Source organism: Ambystoma mexicanum, chromosome 1q (genome assembly GCF_040938575.1).
Source record: "Ambystoma mexicanum isolate Mex_15411 chromosome 1q, UKY_AmexF1_1, whole genome shotgun sequence".
In the NCBI taxonomy this organism is placed as follows: Eukaryota; Metazoa; Chordata; class Amphibia; order Caudata; family Ambystomatidae; genus Ambystoma; species Ambystoma mexicanum.
Genome location: NC_090922.1, coordinates 453,668,164 through 453,683,126, shown reverse-complemented (window position 1 = coordinate 453,683,126; position 14,963 = coordinate 453,668,164). Strand labels below are relative to the sequence as shown.

Genomic DNA, 14,963 nt, shown 5'->3' with positions numbered 1-14,963 from the left:
CTCATTACGAGTTTGGAGGCAGCCATGGTGCTAATAGCACCATGGCTGCCTCCAAACCGGGCTCCATTACTTGGTTCCTGCAATGAGGATTTACCGGGTCATTCCGACATAGGAGAACCCGGTAATTCCTCCTTGCAGGAACCATTCCCAAGGGAATTTGAGCCCCGATAGGGCTCAATAGGAATGGGGAGGGAGGTTATAACGGGCACTTTACAACTGGCCCGTTATTACCTCCCTCTTCTGCTCGCGGGACCCAGGAAGGACGCCTGGTTAACCTCGTAATCGGCGCTCCCGTAATGAAGGGTGCCGGTCCCGTACCGGCACCCTTCATTACGGGAGTGCCACCCTTGTAATGAGGCCCAATATGTTGTATCTCTAGAGATTTGATGCCATTAGCCTAAAAGACGTATATATGTGATTTTATTACACAGAGATCCACAATAAACCTCAATAAAGCTCTTGTTTAACTTGTCTAGGCTCTGGTGTGGAATGATGACCAAAACTATAGACTATATTATGTTCCCTGTCATTTCACTTTCTAGGTTAGGGTTACAAGCAAGGCTCTAATCAGATTTTGCTCCCTACATGGAGTCAAATGATTTTTCGGGGGGGGGGGAGTAATTTGCGTTGCCACTAGGGATACTTTCTGCTCATTAAAAGATGTTCTTCCTCTTAAAATTCCTGTTGAGATCAGGCATTCATATTATTAGATTCCTTCCTATGCCACTGCTCTGCTGCTAGTCTCTAATTTGGGAAAAATATCAGCAGAGCTTTGTGGGTTGAAGCAACAAAATGTTCATTGTTTCTCGTTTTTTGTTGGGCACATTTTCATTTTTAGGGAGTAAAAATTGATGGTGTATATGTCTCTTAGCTGTAAGGTTGGTTTTATCACTACCCAAAGGACAACGTAATTTGGATAGTAAGCAGAGGCACAGGAATATTTAATCATCATATTCTGAGGTGCAGTTATTCTGATGCAATTATCATCCTTACACAAATTATTAGACGCATGTTCTCCTGGCCCTTGAATTACTTCATTAAAGTGGCACTTGAACTCCTATCAGCATGTTTTTTGACGCATTGCTTTTAATTGCCACTAATCCATTGGCAAATGTTGTATTCTGTCTGAATTTCTTGACAGCCACATCCGTTTATGGCAAGAGATTTGTGTTTTGTAGTACACATGAGTGATTTTCCAGTGGCATAAAACGTTTGCAAGGTACTGTGGCAGATGTTGAAGTCTTGGACTGGTTGATGAGTTTTCTGTTTAATCACAAATGACATTCTATTTTAGCCTATGTGTTTGGAAAAAGTGTAAGCTATGTCAAGAATTGAAGTGGCTGGGAAGAGGAAATTCCTTTCCAAACTCTCTTCTGCGACGGTAGTTCACTAAATACACATGCTCACATAGTAGCTTACCTCATTAGTCAGTTGCGCACATTGAAAATAATGTGCGCACAACAGCAAACCAGGTCCGTACATAGAGAAAAATAATTAGAGGGAACATTGCTCCTAGCTGATAAAAACTACCCCACCCCCAACCCCGTTGCCTCCTCTAGTGACAACACCGACCTTTCCTTCCAATTCACACCCGTCACCCAAGACCTTGTATTCGACACAATCTCCAAACTTAAAGCGTCCAATTGCAAAGGGGACACTGTCCCAGCCAAACTAGTCAAAGCCTGTGCCTCTACCCTGACCCCCACCATCACCAAATTTGTCAACGCTTCCTTCAACTCCAACATAGTTCCTACCAGCATCAAAGAAGCCTGGGTTACCCCGCTTCTAAAAAAAACAAACCTAGACCCCACCATTCCTACTAATTATCGCCACATAACTACTGTGCCGTTTTTACTTAAAATCATTGACAAATGAGCCTACAACCAAATCCAAACCCATTTGGAATCGAATCAGCTTCTCGGCACCAGACAATCAGGCTTTAGGACTAACCACAGCACGGAAACAGCCCTTCTGGACCTCAAAATTCAGTTGGATGCTATCAGAGACTCTGGGAAACTCTGCATCCTCCTGCTGTTGGACCTTTCTGCAGCATTTGACCTGGTGGACCATGATAAACTCTGCACCTCACTCGCTAGAGAGTTTAACTTCTCTAGGGAAGCCACTGCATGGGTGAAATCCTTCCTAACCGACTGTACTTCCAGAGTATCCATAGGGAAAGAAGCGGCCAACCCCATCCCAGTCCCCATGGGAGTGCCCCAAGGCTCTTGTCTCTCCCCTACACTGTACAACGCGTATACCTCATGTTCACAGAACTAGACGACATGGGTGTCATATACACAAACTTTGCAGACAACACCCAGATCCTCATACCCCTCACAGGCAACTACGACCAGGATACTGTAACTATCAATAAAATACACGTCATCATACAAAATTGGATGGCTTTAAATAGCCTCTGTCTCAACGATGAGAAGACAGAAGTCCTCATCGTAGGATCTCCAGCTGAAATAGCAACCCTCCACCCTGATTATTCCTCCATCAACATCGATGGTACCGCCATTCCCATACTTGAAGCAAGTCAAAACACTGGGAGTGTACACTGACGCCAGCCTTTCTATGACTAAACAGATTAATGGGCTTGCCTCCTCCATGGCTTACACCTCCAAACTCATTGATCTCAGCTGACAATTCCTGACCCCAGGTAATTGCCCCACCCTAGCTAGAGCCCTGGTTCTTTCGAAATTGGATTATTGCAATGTACTATTACTAGGCACATCCAATACCAACCTAGCTAAAGTGCAACTATTGCAAAACAAAGTCCTAAGAGCAGCTCTAGGTATAAAAAAATCAGACCATATTTCCAAGACTAGAAAGGACGCTCATTGGCTCCCTATCAAAGCTAGAATCATCTTTAAAACATTATGTATCACACATAAATGCCTGACTTGAAAAGGACCTATCTATCTCAACAACACTCTTCACCCAAAAGATGACAGGAGATCATTAAGATCTAACGACAAACTCCTTCTGGCTCCTCCCCGCTTCAAATCCATGAGAGCGTGGGGTAGCAGCTTCACCGCTCTAGCCCCCAAACATTGGAACACCCTTCCTATTAATATCAAAAAAGAATCCTCCTTCACGGCCTACAAGAAACTGCTAAAAACCTGATTATTCAACCAATATTAGAACCCAAGGACGGGTCTCTGTAATGAAATATTTTGTTAGTGATTATTTGTAAACTGTATACCCAAAAATGTAATGTAACCTATGCAACAATGTTTTACTATTCTCTAAGGTGTCTTGTAACCACGCTGTGACACCCGAGGGTCTGGGCGTGTAACAAATAAATAAAATAACTAAATAAATAATCACAGCTTTAAATGATATAGAGGCACCAGGTTTTCTATTTAAAGAGCTCCCTTTCACACACAGTGCTGGCTCTGGCAGCTGGCATTGTGATATCACAACTCAACTGTAATGCGTTATGGCAGATGAGTATTGATGTAAACAGGTACCACTAGACTGCAATTATAACATTACTGGTAGATTTTTACATACATTTAGATAACATAGCCCTACCATATGTTATAAAGATATTGCAAGTCAGCAAGGGGTTCTGTGACACGTTGGATGAATGTGACTGAATTCTGAGATCCTTTATAAGGTCACAGGACTCCGAAGTCACGGAACAATGAGAGATGGCCTCCTACTCTAAGTCTACGTGCTGAGAGTTGACTAATATTAGTGTGCCCAGTGCCACTATCACTAATATTAGTGTGCTCAGTGCCGCTATCACTATTTCTCACAAAACGGGTCTCACTAATAGTGGACTATGCGGAAAACCTTCCTTAAACTCATCTTTACTTGATTAATAAAATCTTTTTGCATTTTTCTTTTGAACTGACTTTTTTTGGCAATCCTTATCACTACTCATAATGTCCATTCATTCTAATACTCAGTCCATTCTGTTTGAAATGCTCACTGGGTTTATGCAGAATACCGAGGAGGCAAACTCCAGGGTTGTCATCCATCTGCCATTCACCTTACACATTTCCAGTGATACCCTTCTTCGGCGTTATCGCATGCCCACATCCCAACCTGAAGCTCCTCCGTGCCCCTCGATAGACTTCACTAATGGCTGGGAACCGTGGGATTGATCCTTGCCGTTAAAGGGAGGGTCCCTTTTTCTTAAAGCGGAAGGATCTCTGCAACAAAGGGCTCTTTATCAAACGGTTGGGTGTTGGACTTAAACTCAAGACCTGCCACTCAGTATTGAAAATGATCGCACATCTACTAGACCTCTTTTTACCCTCCGTTCAGCTGTTTATGTACAGCCTCGTCCTCAAGAAATATACCCCTCTTTATTTGCCAGCAAATGGAAAAATCAACAGCCCTCGCCAATCTCTGATCACTCCACTCAACTCTAATTCTCTCCCACCGTCCTCTGCCCCCCTATCTATCCCACCTTCTCTGTCACCCCTCCACCTGTAACTTGCAGCCCACAGGGTGCGTCCCCTATGTACAGCTCTCTGTTTCCTTCCCAGCCAGGTTTGCGCTTGTATCCCATATATACATCCGATAGCCGTAGCCCTACATGAAGTATGGAAACTACCCTATATGTTCTCTTCATTTATCTTTTCTGTTTTGTAATGTGCCACAAGCAGAAATGGCCCCTTTGCAGACAATGTAGATTTTCCTCTGCTAGCCTTTCTACTTACTCTTTTCTTTGGTTTTGGACAAAAGACAACCTCAATCAAGGTGTTAGGCAAGAATGGGGAATGGTGCTCACTTTGCATGTATTTCAATATCACCTCATTACATCCACTCAGTATTTGACCCACCACAGAGCAATCAAATGTCACTCACCATCACCCCTTTGATCCACCCGAAGCGGACGGGCTCTCCTTGAGGTTTCTCTTCAATGCCTTCATCCGTTTCTCCATTGGGCAGGTCAATGTTTGACTCGTAGACCGGAGGATGGTGTTGGCTGCTGTCCAGCTGGAGGAAGAAGACACAGCAGCATTAAGATGATATGAAAATACTGCAGTACATTTATAATGAAAATGTCCACATACCAGATTATCACCATGTCTATGTGTAAATGCTGGTTGGAGGTTTACGTAAGTTTATGTTACACTCACCCCCTTCACAACACGGCCCAAGATTTACTCTCTCTCAAACTATCCAGTGCATTCAAGCTGATGAACCTTAACTGCAGCAGAAAGAAGTGGACTCAGGACGAGGACACTAAAGGACCTAGCAAGGCCCCAAAACTTGGCTCGTGTACCCATTGCTGCAGTCCTATGTGAGGCACCATGTTTCTACCTTCTGCATAATAAATCAATGCGTGACAATGGTGGGGCTGAACCGACGGTGGTGTCCTATCATTTTATTTACTAATAATTTGAAATTAACTTGTCTTTATAAAGTTCAAGACTGTATGTATCATTTACAAAACAGTCACAAGTAACACACCAGCGTGCCTGGCCGCTAAGCTCCACATATCTGGTGGCACACGCTCCTCTCGCAGCAAATCGACCAACCAGCTTGAATCACCACTCATCCGCAAAGAGAGGACGTACAAACAATCCTTCTTGTGTCATGCACCCACCCACTGGAACTTGATCCCAGTATCGGCTCAAAATACCCCCACAATTCTCCAGTTTTGCAAATCTCTCAAAACATGGCTCTTTCAACACCTGACCAAGGACTCATTCCAATGGACGCACATACCGACACACAGAGCTCACAGTACTGCACTGTTAAAAGATGCCAGCCAAATGCCGGTAACCCACACTCTGTACATCGCTCGGCTGCTCTCCGGAAAGGTCTGCACTTTAAACAATAAAATAAAATAAAAGTGTTTGGTTCTTTATCTTTTGTCATTTTGGAACGCTACAAAGAACAAGCATTACTACTACCCAATATATTAATCTTGGAAGGTTGATGCTAGATTGAAACAAATCTGTTTTCTATAAAAGCATTGCGGTGGCTGGTGTACTGCCATCGCCTACATACTTTCCAAAGAAAAGATGGGCAATTTAAGTGGTTCTGAGAAGATGTCCCCTTATCCCATCTCGGCCCATTGGTGCATTCCCCTGGTCTTCCTCGGAATTGAACACCCTCACTTCTTCATAACAGCACTCTATTTGCTAGCTAACAAAATTGAGCCATTTATTATGGGACCCTCGGCAACACGCTGGATGCAGACGTGATGTTTTTTCTTACCTAGCGACATGCTGCTGCCACCATTCAACAGCTGGAATGGGATGTGTGGCAAGGCATCTTGTACAAGGGCGGGGAAGAGAAAATGGCTACCCGCCACACAGGTGGTTTCCTGAGCCCACACAGTGGAGTCATCCTAGGTGCCCCAGACTCCAACCTTTGCGGTGGCCTACACCCTTGTGACAGCCTAAAAGCAGTGAGTGCATCAATATATGAAGACCCCCCTCTATATAGTTTATAACATTGGGTTAATGTCTGAGGATCATTAAAAGGATGCCCAGCAACTACATCTCAGCAAAGCAACTATATTTAACTTCGATAATGCATACCAGAACCTAATACGATGCTCTTTTCCATTGCCTTCCCGTAGGTGCTCCTCAAATAATAACATAGAAGCATGGAAGCACACAGAATGCCATGTTTAGACAGCTACTTATCAACATGAACCTGAATTCATAGGTTTTAGATTTCTACATGCTTAATGCTCTTTTGTTTTATTTGATTATTGTATACATGTACTCAGAGGCGTTACTAGCGGGGTGCCCCCGCGTCTTTTGGTTGTAGCCCCAGATAGAAGCTCAGGGGCTAAAACCAAAAGGCTAGCTAGTCCCGATCCCTGACAGTCCAGACATTAGCGTAGCCGGATCTTTAGCAGAACTAGCAACACCCTACTATATACAGATTGATTGAACAATGTTTAAAGTTAAAAGAAGAGTTCACCACCATAACAAATCAGGAATTATTCTAATGCTTCAAGGTGCCTTATCTTTCCTTGGGGGGAGTCACTGCAGATGATGTTCTGGTTGACACAATTGTACGCGTGCAAGGTATGGATTTGCACTTTTAAGAGAAGTGATTCCTGCCACAATACCCCAATCAATGTGTGAGATGCTTGCCCAGTTCAGTTTTTTTCTATGCATTCTAAGGCTTGTAGTCCTGGGTATATAATGGGAAATTGCAACCTAACAGTCTGGCATGCAAAGAAAACTCTGGACTGGATGTTATTAATGAGAATTAGCACATGGAAATCGTTACTGACCTCCTCTCAGCCAATCAGAATGTTTAGAGTAAACATTCTGGGCCTCATTACGACCCAGGCGCTGGACCATGGTGCTATTAGCACCATGGTCCATGCCGGTCTCCAGCATGGTGGATGGCGGAATTACCGCCCCCATCACAAGGTTGGCGGGGGCGGTAATTCCCCATTCACCATTTGCCCTTCCCCATTCCCATTTTGCCCCATAGGGCATAATGGGGATGGGGAAGGTGCTAATTACGGCACCGTAAATTACGGTTGCCGTAATTAGCTCCAAGGTCCCTTAGCGGGTTAGATTTTAACGCCTGCAAAAAGCAGGCGTTAAAGCCTCCAACCCGCTAAGGGACCTTGTAATCAGGCGCTAATGGTTTAACGGCGCTGACGCTCTTTATGGTGCCGTTAAACCATTAGCGCCAGGGTCGTAATGAGGCCCTCTGTCTTCATGAGCACATGGGGAAACAACAATGTGTTCCCCCATTTCCCCACAAACCAGATGACCATTTAGTGACAATTAAGTAAAAGACTTTGGCCCTCATTACGACCCTGGCGGAAAGGGACTGACCTGACCGCCATAGCGTAAATAGCGTTTCCGCCATTGCACGACGGAGCAAAGTGCGGCTAATTCCGACCCATCGGGCACGAGCACTACGCCATGGCGGAAGTGCAAAGTCCGCGATGGCGGAAATGTCCCCAAAACGCCCCTCACCGCCGTCGTACGGCGCCCTAGGTGCAATTCTGCCACCCATCTTAGCGGTCACCGTAATGAGCGGCAATCGGAAAGTACGGTGACCGTAAATATACGGAAACGGAAGTAAAAACATGGTCCCGGAACGGGAAACAGCACGCCGTACACCTATAAAATCAGAATTCCCACACAACCATAAAAAATACTACCCTGAGACACATCCCAACCCGTCATCCACCCTAGTGAAAGCAATAAAAATGGGAAAAGTAGCGAAAAAAGCGTGCGACCGTAAGCGGCAGGTCCACTTCTCCCGTGAGGAACTCACCGTGCTCACAGAGACCCTCCAGGAGAATGCTGCCGTCGTCTTCTCGACGCAAATGACCAGGACTGCACTTGCGAACAAGAAGGCCATATGGGCCCTGGTGGCACAGCGGGTAAGTGCGGTGGGGACCGCACCCCGCAACCCACAGCAATGCAGAAAGCGATGAGACGACCTGCGGATCCGCGTCCGTAGCATACTTTCTGCCAACCGAAACATTGCCACAGCTACCGGGGGAGGATCGGAATCACCCATCAAGTTGACCCCCTGGGAAGAAATCTGTGCCTCCACCATTGGAATGGAGAGTATAGAGGGAGTCGGAGGGATGGAGAAAGGAGTGCAGACATCCGAAGAATCAGGTAGGTGGGCCAAATTAAACAATGCGAAATCCACAATGTCCAATCATGTGAAGTACCATGTGTCCACATAGTCCAACAGTAACACATATCCAGGAGAACGTCCACATACATCGGCCTGATAGCGCACTTTAAAACTCACATTAAATACATAAATAATTAAAAATCCTAAAAACACCCTCTACACGTGCAGCAGGCACACCCTAACTGCAGGCTGCAAAACAACTGCATCCTCAATCCACACAAAAATGAAACCACCTCCAAGGCCCCGACCCAAATCACCCTCAGGTACCACCCCAATGCATGTGATACATTGCCATTCCAATTTCAACAGACCCATTAATAACGCTCGCCCTCCTTTACTCCACCACAGGGTCCGATTCAAACGACGAGCTCCAGGACACCCCTACCAGCACACCTGCAAAGAGGGCCAAGACCAACGGCCAAAGACCCTCCACCTCAGCTGCACGCATCAAGACACGGCAGCAGCACAAATCAAGTGGCAGCACACAGGAGGGAACTTCAACAGGCACCCCAGCAGCCAGCATGCCCACAACAGCACCACCACAGGTCCCCCCAATGGATGCCACAGAAGGCACTGCTTCTGGTGGCAGCAGCACCATAGGTGACACTGCATTAATGGCAGCATGCTCCGACACAGAAAACGGGGATGTCGAAGTAAGATCCATCCATGACCTGTCTCAATCCCCCTGTTTGTTTCATCCCGTACACCATGAGGATACCACGCAGGGGCACCCACAAGACGACGACTGGCCATCCCCCACAAGCCCTGTGGCAAGGCAACATGAGGTGACCAGCCCCTCTGTGACACCACCGCAAATGGCCATGGCACAGCAGAGGCAACAGTCCCTCGACCAGGTGATCGTGCAACAGCAGCAACTGGCCACGCTCCTCAAGGACCATGCTGATGAATGTGGGGCTACTAAGGCAGCCATAGAAACATCAACTGAGACACTTAGGGCAGAAATGGAGAGAAGCACCGAGAGCCTGAGAGTACAAATGGAGAGAAGCACCGAGAGCCTGAGAGTACAAATGGAGAGAAGCACCGAGAGCCTGAGGGGGGAACTGCATGCGACGTCCAAAGACGTATGTGCTGAACTTGCCGCTGTGCGCCGTGTGCTCACTGAGCTCTCACAAACCCTTAGGGACATGCATGGACGTGAGCAGGCAGAGACATCATCCGTTGCAAGTTCCGTCCAGGGCAGCCCCCAACGTAGATCTGGGAGGAACCTGCGCTCCACAGGCAGGGGTGCCCCTGATACCCAGAGAGGGGGCTTGCAATAGCGTCTGCCCACTGACTATGAGCATCTTTGGACACTGGTGTTCGGGGGGTAGGTAGGAGGGTGAAGGGGGTATGTTGGGCTCACTTGGGTGGCGGGTCGATGGGGTGTGTAACATAATTTCACATATGCTATAAACAATGCACGATCATCCAATGAGATGTGTGGACATTGTTCTTTGTGTACGAGGCCTTTATAGGCATACAGTCCATATTGTGCATGTTCCAGACACACACAGTGCCACAAGTCCCGTGTCCATGTATCAGCCACCAGGCGTGAGTGCTAGAAGCATGAATCAATGAGAATCTGACGAATGTCACGGCCCTCCTGTGCCTCGCAGACTCCTTGAGGTGCTGCCACATCCCCACCCTCATCATGACCATCTTCAAGTACTTGCAGTTCTGCGTCAGGGGGCATGGGCACATTTCTACGTACGCACATGTTGTGTAGCATGACACATGCCATGACCATCTTTGCAACCTTCACATGGCGGTACAGGAGTGCCCCGCCAGACCTGCTGAGGCAGCGGAAACGAGTCTTCAGTAGGCCGAATGCCTGTTCTATGACTACACGGGTACGTGAGTGGGCATGGTTGTAGTCCTCCTCAGGCTGGTTCTGTGGGTTCCGGAGTGGTGTAAGGAGCCATCTCTTCAGTGGATACCCGGCATCACCTGTATGTGGACAATAAAGGATGTTTGTGGAATGACATTGCTACGTAGGCCCCCCCCCCTTCCTGCCAGGTCATTGCCGCATCACATACCCCACATTATCATGCATGAAATGAGACTCACCGAGTAGCCAGGATCTGTTCCCTGCGTGTCGCTCCATGTAGCGTGGTATTGTAGAGTTCCTCAAGACCATAGAATCATGGGTTGATCCTGGAAATCGTGCACAACAATGTGTAATGATCCTGTTGGAGTCACACACCATTTGTACATTCAGAGAATGAAATTGTTTTCGGTTGCGGTACTGGGCCTCCATGGCATGTGGGACGACCAATTCCACATGGGTGCAGTCGATGGCACCAATGCAACCCGGTATGCCGCCAAGTGCATGGAATCCCACTTTTGTGTTCGTAATTTCCTGCTCCGAGCGTGGTAGAGAGATGTAGTCGTCTGCGTGCTTCAGGAGGGCATCGAGCACTTGCAATAGTGTCCGTGAGAACACTGGCTGTGAAATGCCATGCAACTGTCCGACTGTGTGCTGGTAGGTGCCTGTGGCCAGGAAGTGGAGTACAGACACCACCTTCAGTAGGGGTGGAATGGCGGTTGGGCTATCTATCATGCTGACAAGGTCAGCCTGTGTCATGTCCACAATGGCGGTTATGGTGTCCCGGTCCAAACGGTAGAGGGTGTGGATCTGCTCATCCGTGAGGTCGAACGGATGTGCTCGGAGGCGTGGGATTGCGGGCTGCCTGCGTGGTGGTAGTGGCTGTGCTGGCGGGCCTTGCTGGGCCTGCCTTGCCCTCCTCCTCCTCCTGCGTCTCCTCTGTGCGGCCGGTTGTTGTAGTAGTTGGTGTTCGTCTTCTTCTTGAAGTTGGAGTACTTGCAGTGCTATCAGGTCCCCCAGGGCCAACATCGCTAGTCCTGCCGGTAGCATTTTGGAGTGGGTGTGGTTGTGGGAGGGGGTTGGGTGTGCAATTTATGTGTTTTCAAGCTGTATTGCCTCCACCTGTGGTGATTCATTCCACCTGCGCAAGCTGCAATCCCCTTTGGGCGAGCACGTCCCGCACACAAAGCTGCAATTCGACGCATGGCATCTTGCTATTACAATCATGTATTTGATCCCGATGGCAGTGAAATATTGGTTCATATGTTCATTCTGCTATGGTCCCATTGTTTCACATACTATCTTTGCAGTCGCGAACAAACTTGTGAAGGGTCAGTGGAATGTAGTACTCGATTAACGGTGGACCCTCATGCAGCACTGTACCGCGGTTCACCGACGGGCGGGGCGTCCCATTTGTGAGTGAAGCCACTTTGCATTTTCACACATTGCCGCACTACATGGATGGATTTGTGATTTCAAGCGGTCACAGATGCCTTTTCGACGTGATGTTGCAAATGAGGAATTCGAAGGACGGCGCTTTCGGTCTTCAGCTAGCGGCGAGGAGACGCCCACAGGTCTGACTGCAAATATAACGTTCTATTGTTTAATGTCCTTGGGACAGGGGCCATGGCGAGAATGCAATGATTGATATGAATAGTATGGGATGCGCAATAGCGTAGTGGACGATAAGGCAGGACGTTCCCAAATACATGTTACTTCACAACACTGGAATTCCGGCCTGGAGCACAGTGGATTTTGCAGACTGCATTACGCACAGACTCAATGGAAATTTCACATGTTATGTGAGTAAATAATCAGGCGTTTTCATACCGGGATGAGGGAATGATGTATGGATGCATGGACAGATGATTTGATGGAGAGTTTGCCATTTACAGGGCTTTTTGGGATCTATCCACCTCCCCTGCGCTATGTGATGCAGAGCTGCCATAGTGGGACCATCGTCTATCTGCCCTTGTTGAACCCTCCCTGTCTCGACGCGCCTTCAAACAATTGTGTCTATGCACGTTACTAATCCCATCGAATGGATTCTGTTTTGACAGACGCATGCACACAAACACTCGTTTGTAATAGTGTTTTCACCTCGATTTTCATAGTTATGATTCGCAGGTGATTTTTGGGTGGGAATAATCCTTTGGAGTGGGCTAGCATGCATATGGCTGTAGATTTAGTGTGGTGATTGAAGTGAGTAATACAAATCAAGTTCTGATGCCCATACTATTCTTTTTCATTTCATTTGGGTGACAGGTATCTCCTCCCCTTTTGCCGCTGCCATCTGTATGCCACTCCTGCAGATGGCTTTTACTCCCGACACCTGCTGCTTCGAGTTAATCAGTGGAGCACCATTACGATCTTATGGGACGATCGCCAATGGGCCACATGCCCTTACGCAGTTCTAGTGGCTAGGAGCAACATTTCGACCTTTCAGCTGGACTAGTGCCTACCTAATGGGACGGCCCTGCGGTTCTAGGCGCTTCCATGTTGCCTTTTTGAACGTGAATGTAGCCCCTGTGTACCATGAAGGAACAGGGCGTCACACAAGAAGAAGCTGGTCATTTATTGCGGATGCAGCCCACAATGATGAAATGTATTTTGGGGTTCATGACCTAATGGCTGTATGGGCTTGGTGATTTTGTGGTGCATTAAATTTCTATTCTGATATTAACCGTGTAGCGTTCTTCTTTGCAAGTAATGTAGCATATTCCTATTTGTGGTGCGATGTATTGTGAGGAGATCTGCATTGGGTTCCGGCTTCTGGTTATAGTTGCGTGGTACTGTACTGGCCGCGTTTGCCTACGAAGCCCAGTGTGGTCAGGGATCGGGGCTACCATTATGACTGTTTTAATGATGTCATGCTCATGGGCGGGGGATTAGCTTTTGTGTAACAGATGCCGGTCAGCCAGGTGGATTGGTGGAATGATGTGATTATCAGAATATTGCTGGTCACAGGTGCCTGTGTTTGCGTGCGTTTCTTGGAGGGAGACTGAGGTCATGTCCATTGGAATAGCTTCTGTATTCGTGCCATATGTGCCCTGCAGCTCCCATTGGCCCCTCTTGAGATGAGCCTGGCTGCTCAGTCACTCTGCCAACTTGTGTGGTACATGCTTATGCTGATGGTTGGTTTGTTTACTGGCAGGAGTACAGGGCTGGTGCAGTCTCACTCAAGATACTGCTTTGAATGTTGCCTTACACTGGTGTCAAGCGATGGGGGGACTGTTTTTGTTTGTCTCATATTTCAGTTCATGTTGCTGTACTTGAACCTTCACATGCCTGTGCTGCATCAGTGCGGCAATGGTGCCATGGCAAATATGGATGGCCACTCACAAGGCACTTGGAGCCCCTAGATTCATTTGTTCGTTGGCATGCATGGGTGACTTGTACATTTCACTGGTTGCATTGTGTGACTTCATTGCACCTATGGGGAGTTGTGCAATGTGGCCAGGGAGTGGTGTACAGGTACTCAGTAGGGCCGTTTACGGTTGATTCGCGATGCCGTACTTCTCACCATGGCGGAATGGTACTTTCCGCCATGCTTGATGGCGTTAGGTACATGTCCGCTAGGGTCAGAATTCGCGTACCATTGCGCCATGGTGGTAGTTACGGTTTGGCATGGCGCGCGTGCGCGTACTTGGTGCAGTTAGCGTTGGCGTTCACTACGGTGTCGCTAATGGCATCGTACTTTACGGTGACGGGTCATAATCGCACCGAGCGCTATTCGTTTTTCGATTTTCGCCAGGGTCGTAATGAGGGCCTTTATGTATTTACATATTCTATGACAAGACCGGAGGCGAGCATTATGCTTAACTCTTTATTGCTACTTCCAACAGCAGCCACCTTTTTTTCAAACGTATTCATCGTTTTTTTTTTGTTGTTTTCCAAAACACATGAAACCAAAACACACCATGTAACAGTCCACAAAACTACCCTGACCTGGGACCACCACTTCCCACAAGTCCCCAGTGTTCAGGTAGTTTCAAGTACAGTACTCCAAATCAATCCCCTGCAGGCAATGTCTATGCCTCACTTCCTGTCTGTTCCTCTTCTTCTTTTCTTGTTGCTCCTTCAGCAGATAAGTCACCTTATTTGTTGGCTCCTATGGTGAATGCGTCTGAATTGCGGCGCACGTATGTGGCGCTGAAATTAAGTGGGTATGAGTTGTATATAGACATATTGAAGCTTTTTTATGACAGGTGCTTGGTGTAATTGAAAAAAAAAAGAAAATAAGAATAAAAGGAGGAAAGTACGTGCCAGTGTCGCGTTGCTGCGAGAGGGCCACAACGGTGTGTGGAACGCAGGAGAAAGGTAGTGTAGGAAGAGCCTGGGGCCGCGAGTTATCTTGCTTGCATTAGGCGACCGGAGCTCTCCTACCCGGACGGGCTGCAGTTAGAGTAAAGGACCCGTTATTGTTACGCATCACGTGACAAGCATGACGTTAGACGCATGTGCAGTGCGCTTTTCAGTATTACGAATAGGTACACATTGCGAGCAGAGTTTTCTGAGTCCACGAGCCTCC

General features: G+C 47.4%; 1 protein-coding gene across 1 annotated transcript in view; it reads right to left on the bottom strand.

The window, feature by feature from the left end:
* The window catches only part of SLC12A3 (solute carrier family 12 member 3), a 480,556-nt gene that overhangs the window by 413,691 nt on the left and 51,902 nt on the right, over window positions 1-14,963 (bottom strand). The window contains exon 2 of the mRNA XM_069640343.1: window positions 4,828-4,959. Within this exon, the coding sequence (XP_069496444.1) occupies window positions 4,828-4,959 (132 nt within the window). The remainder of the gene's footprint in view (window positions 1-4,827; window positions 4,960-14,963) is intronic.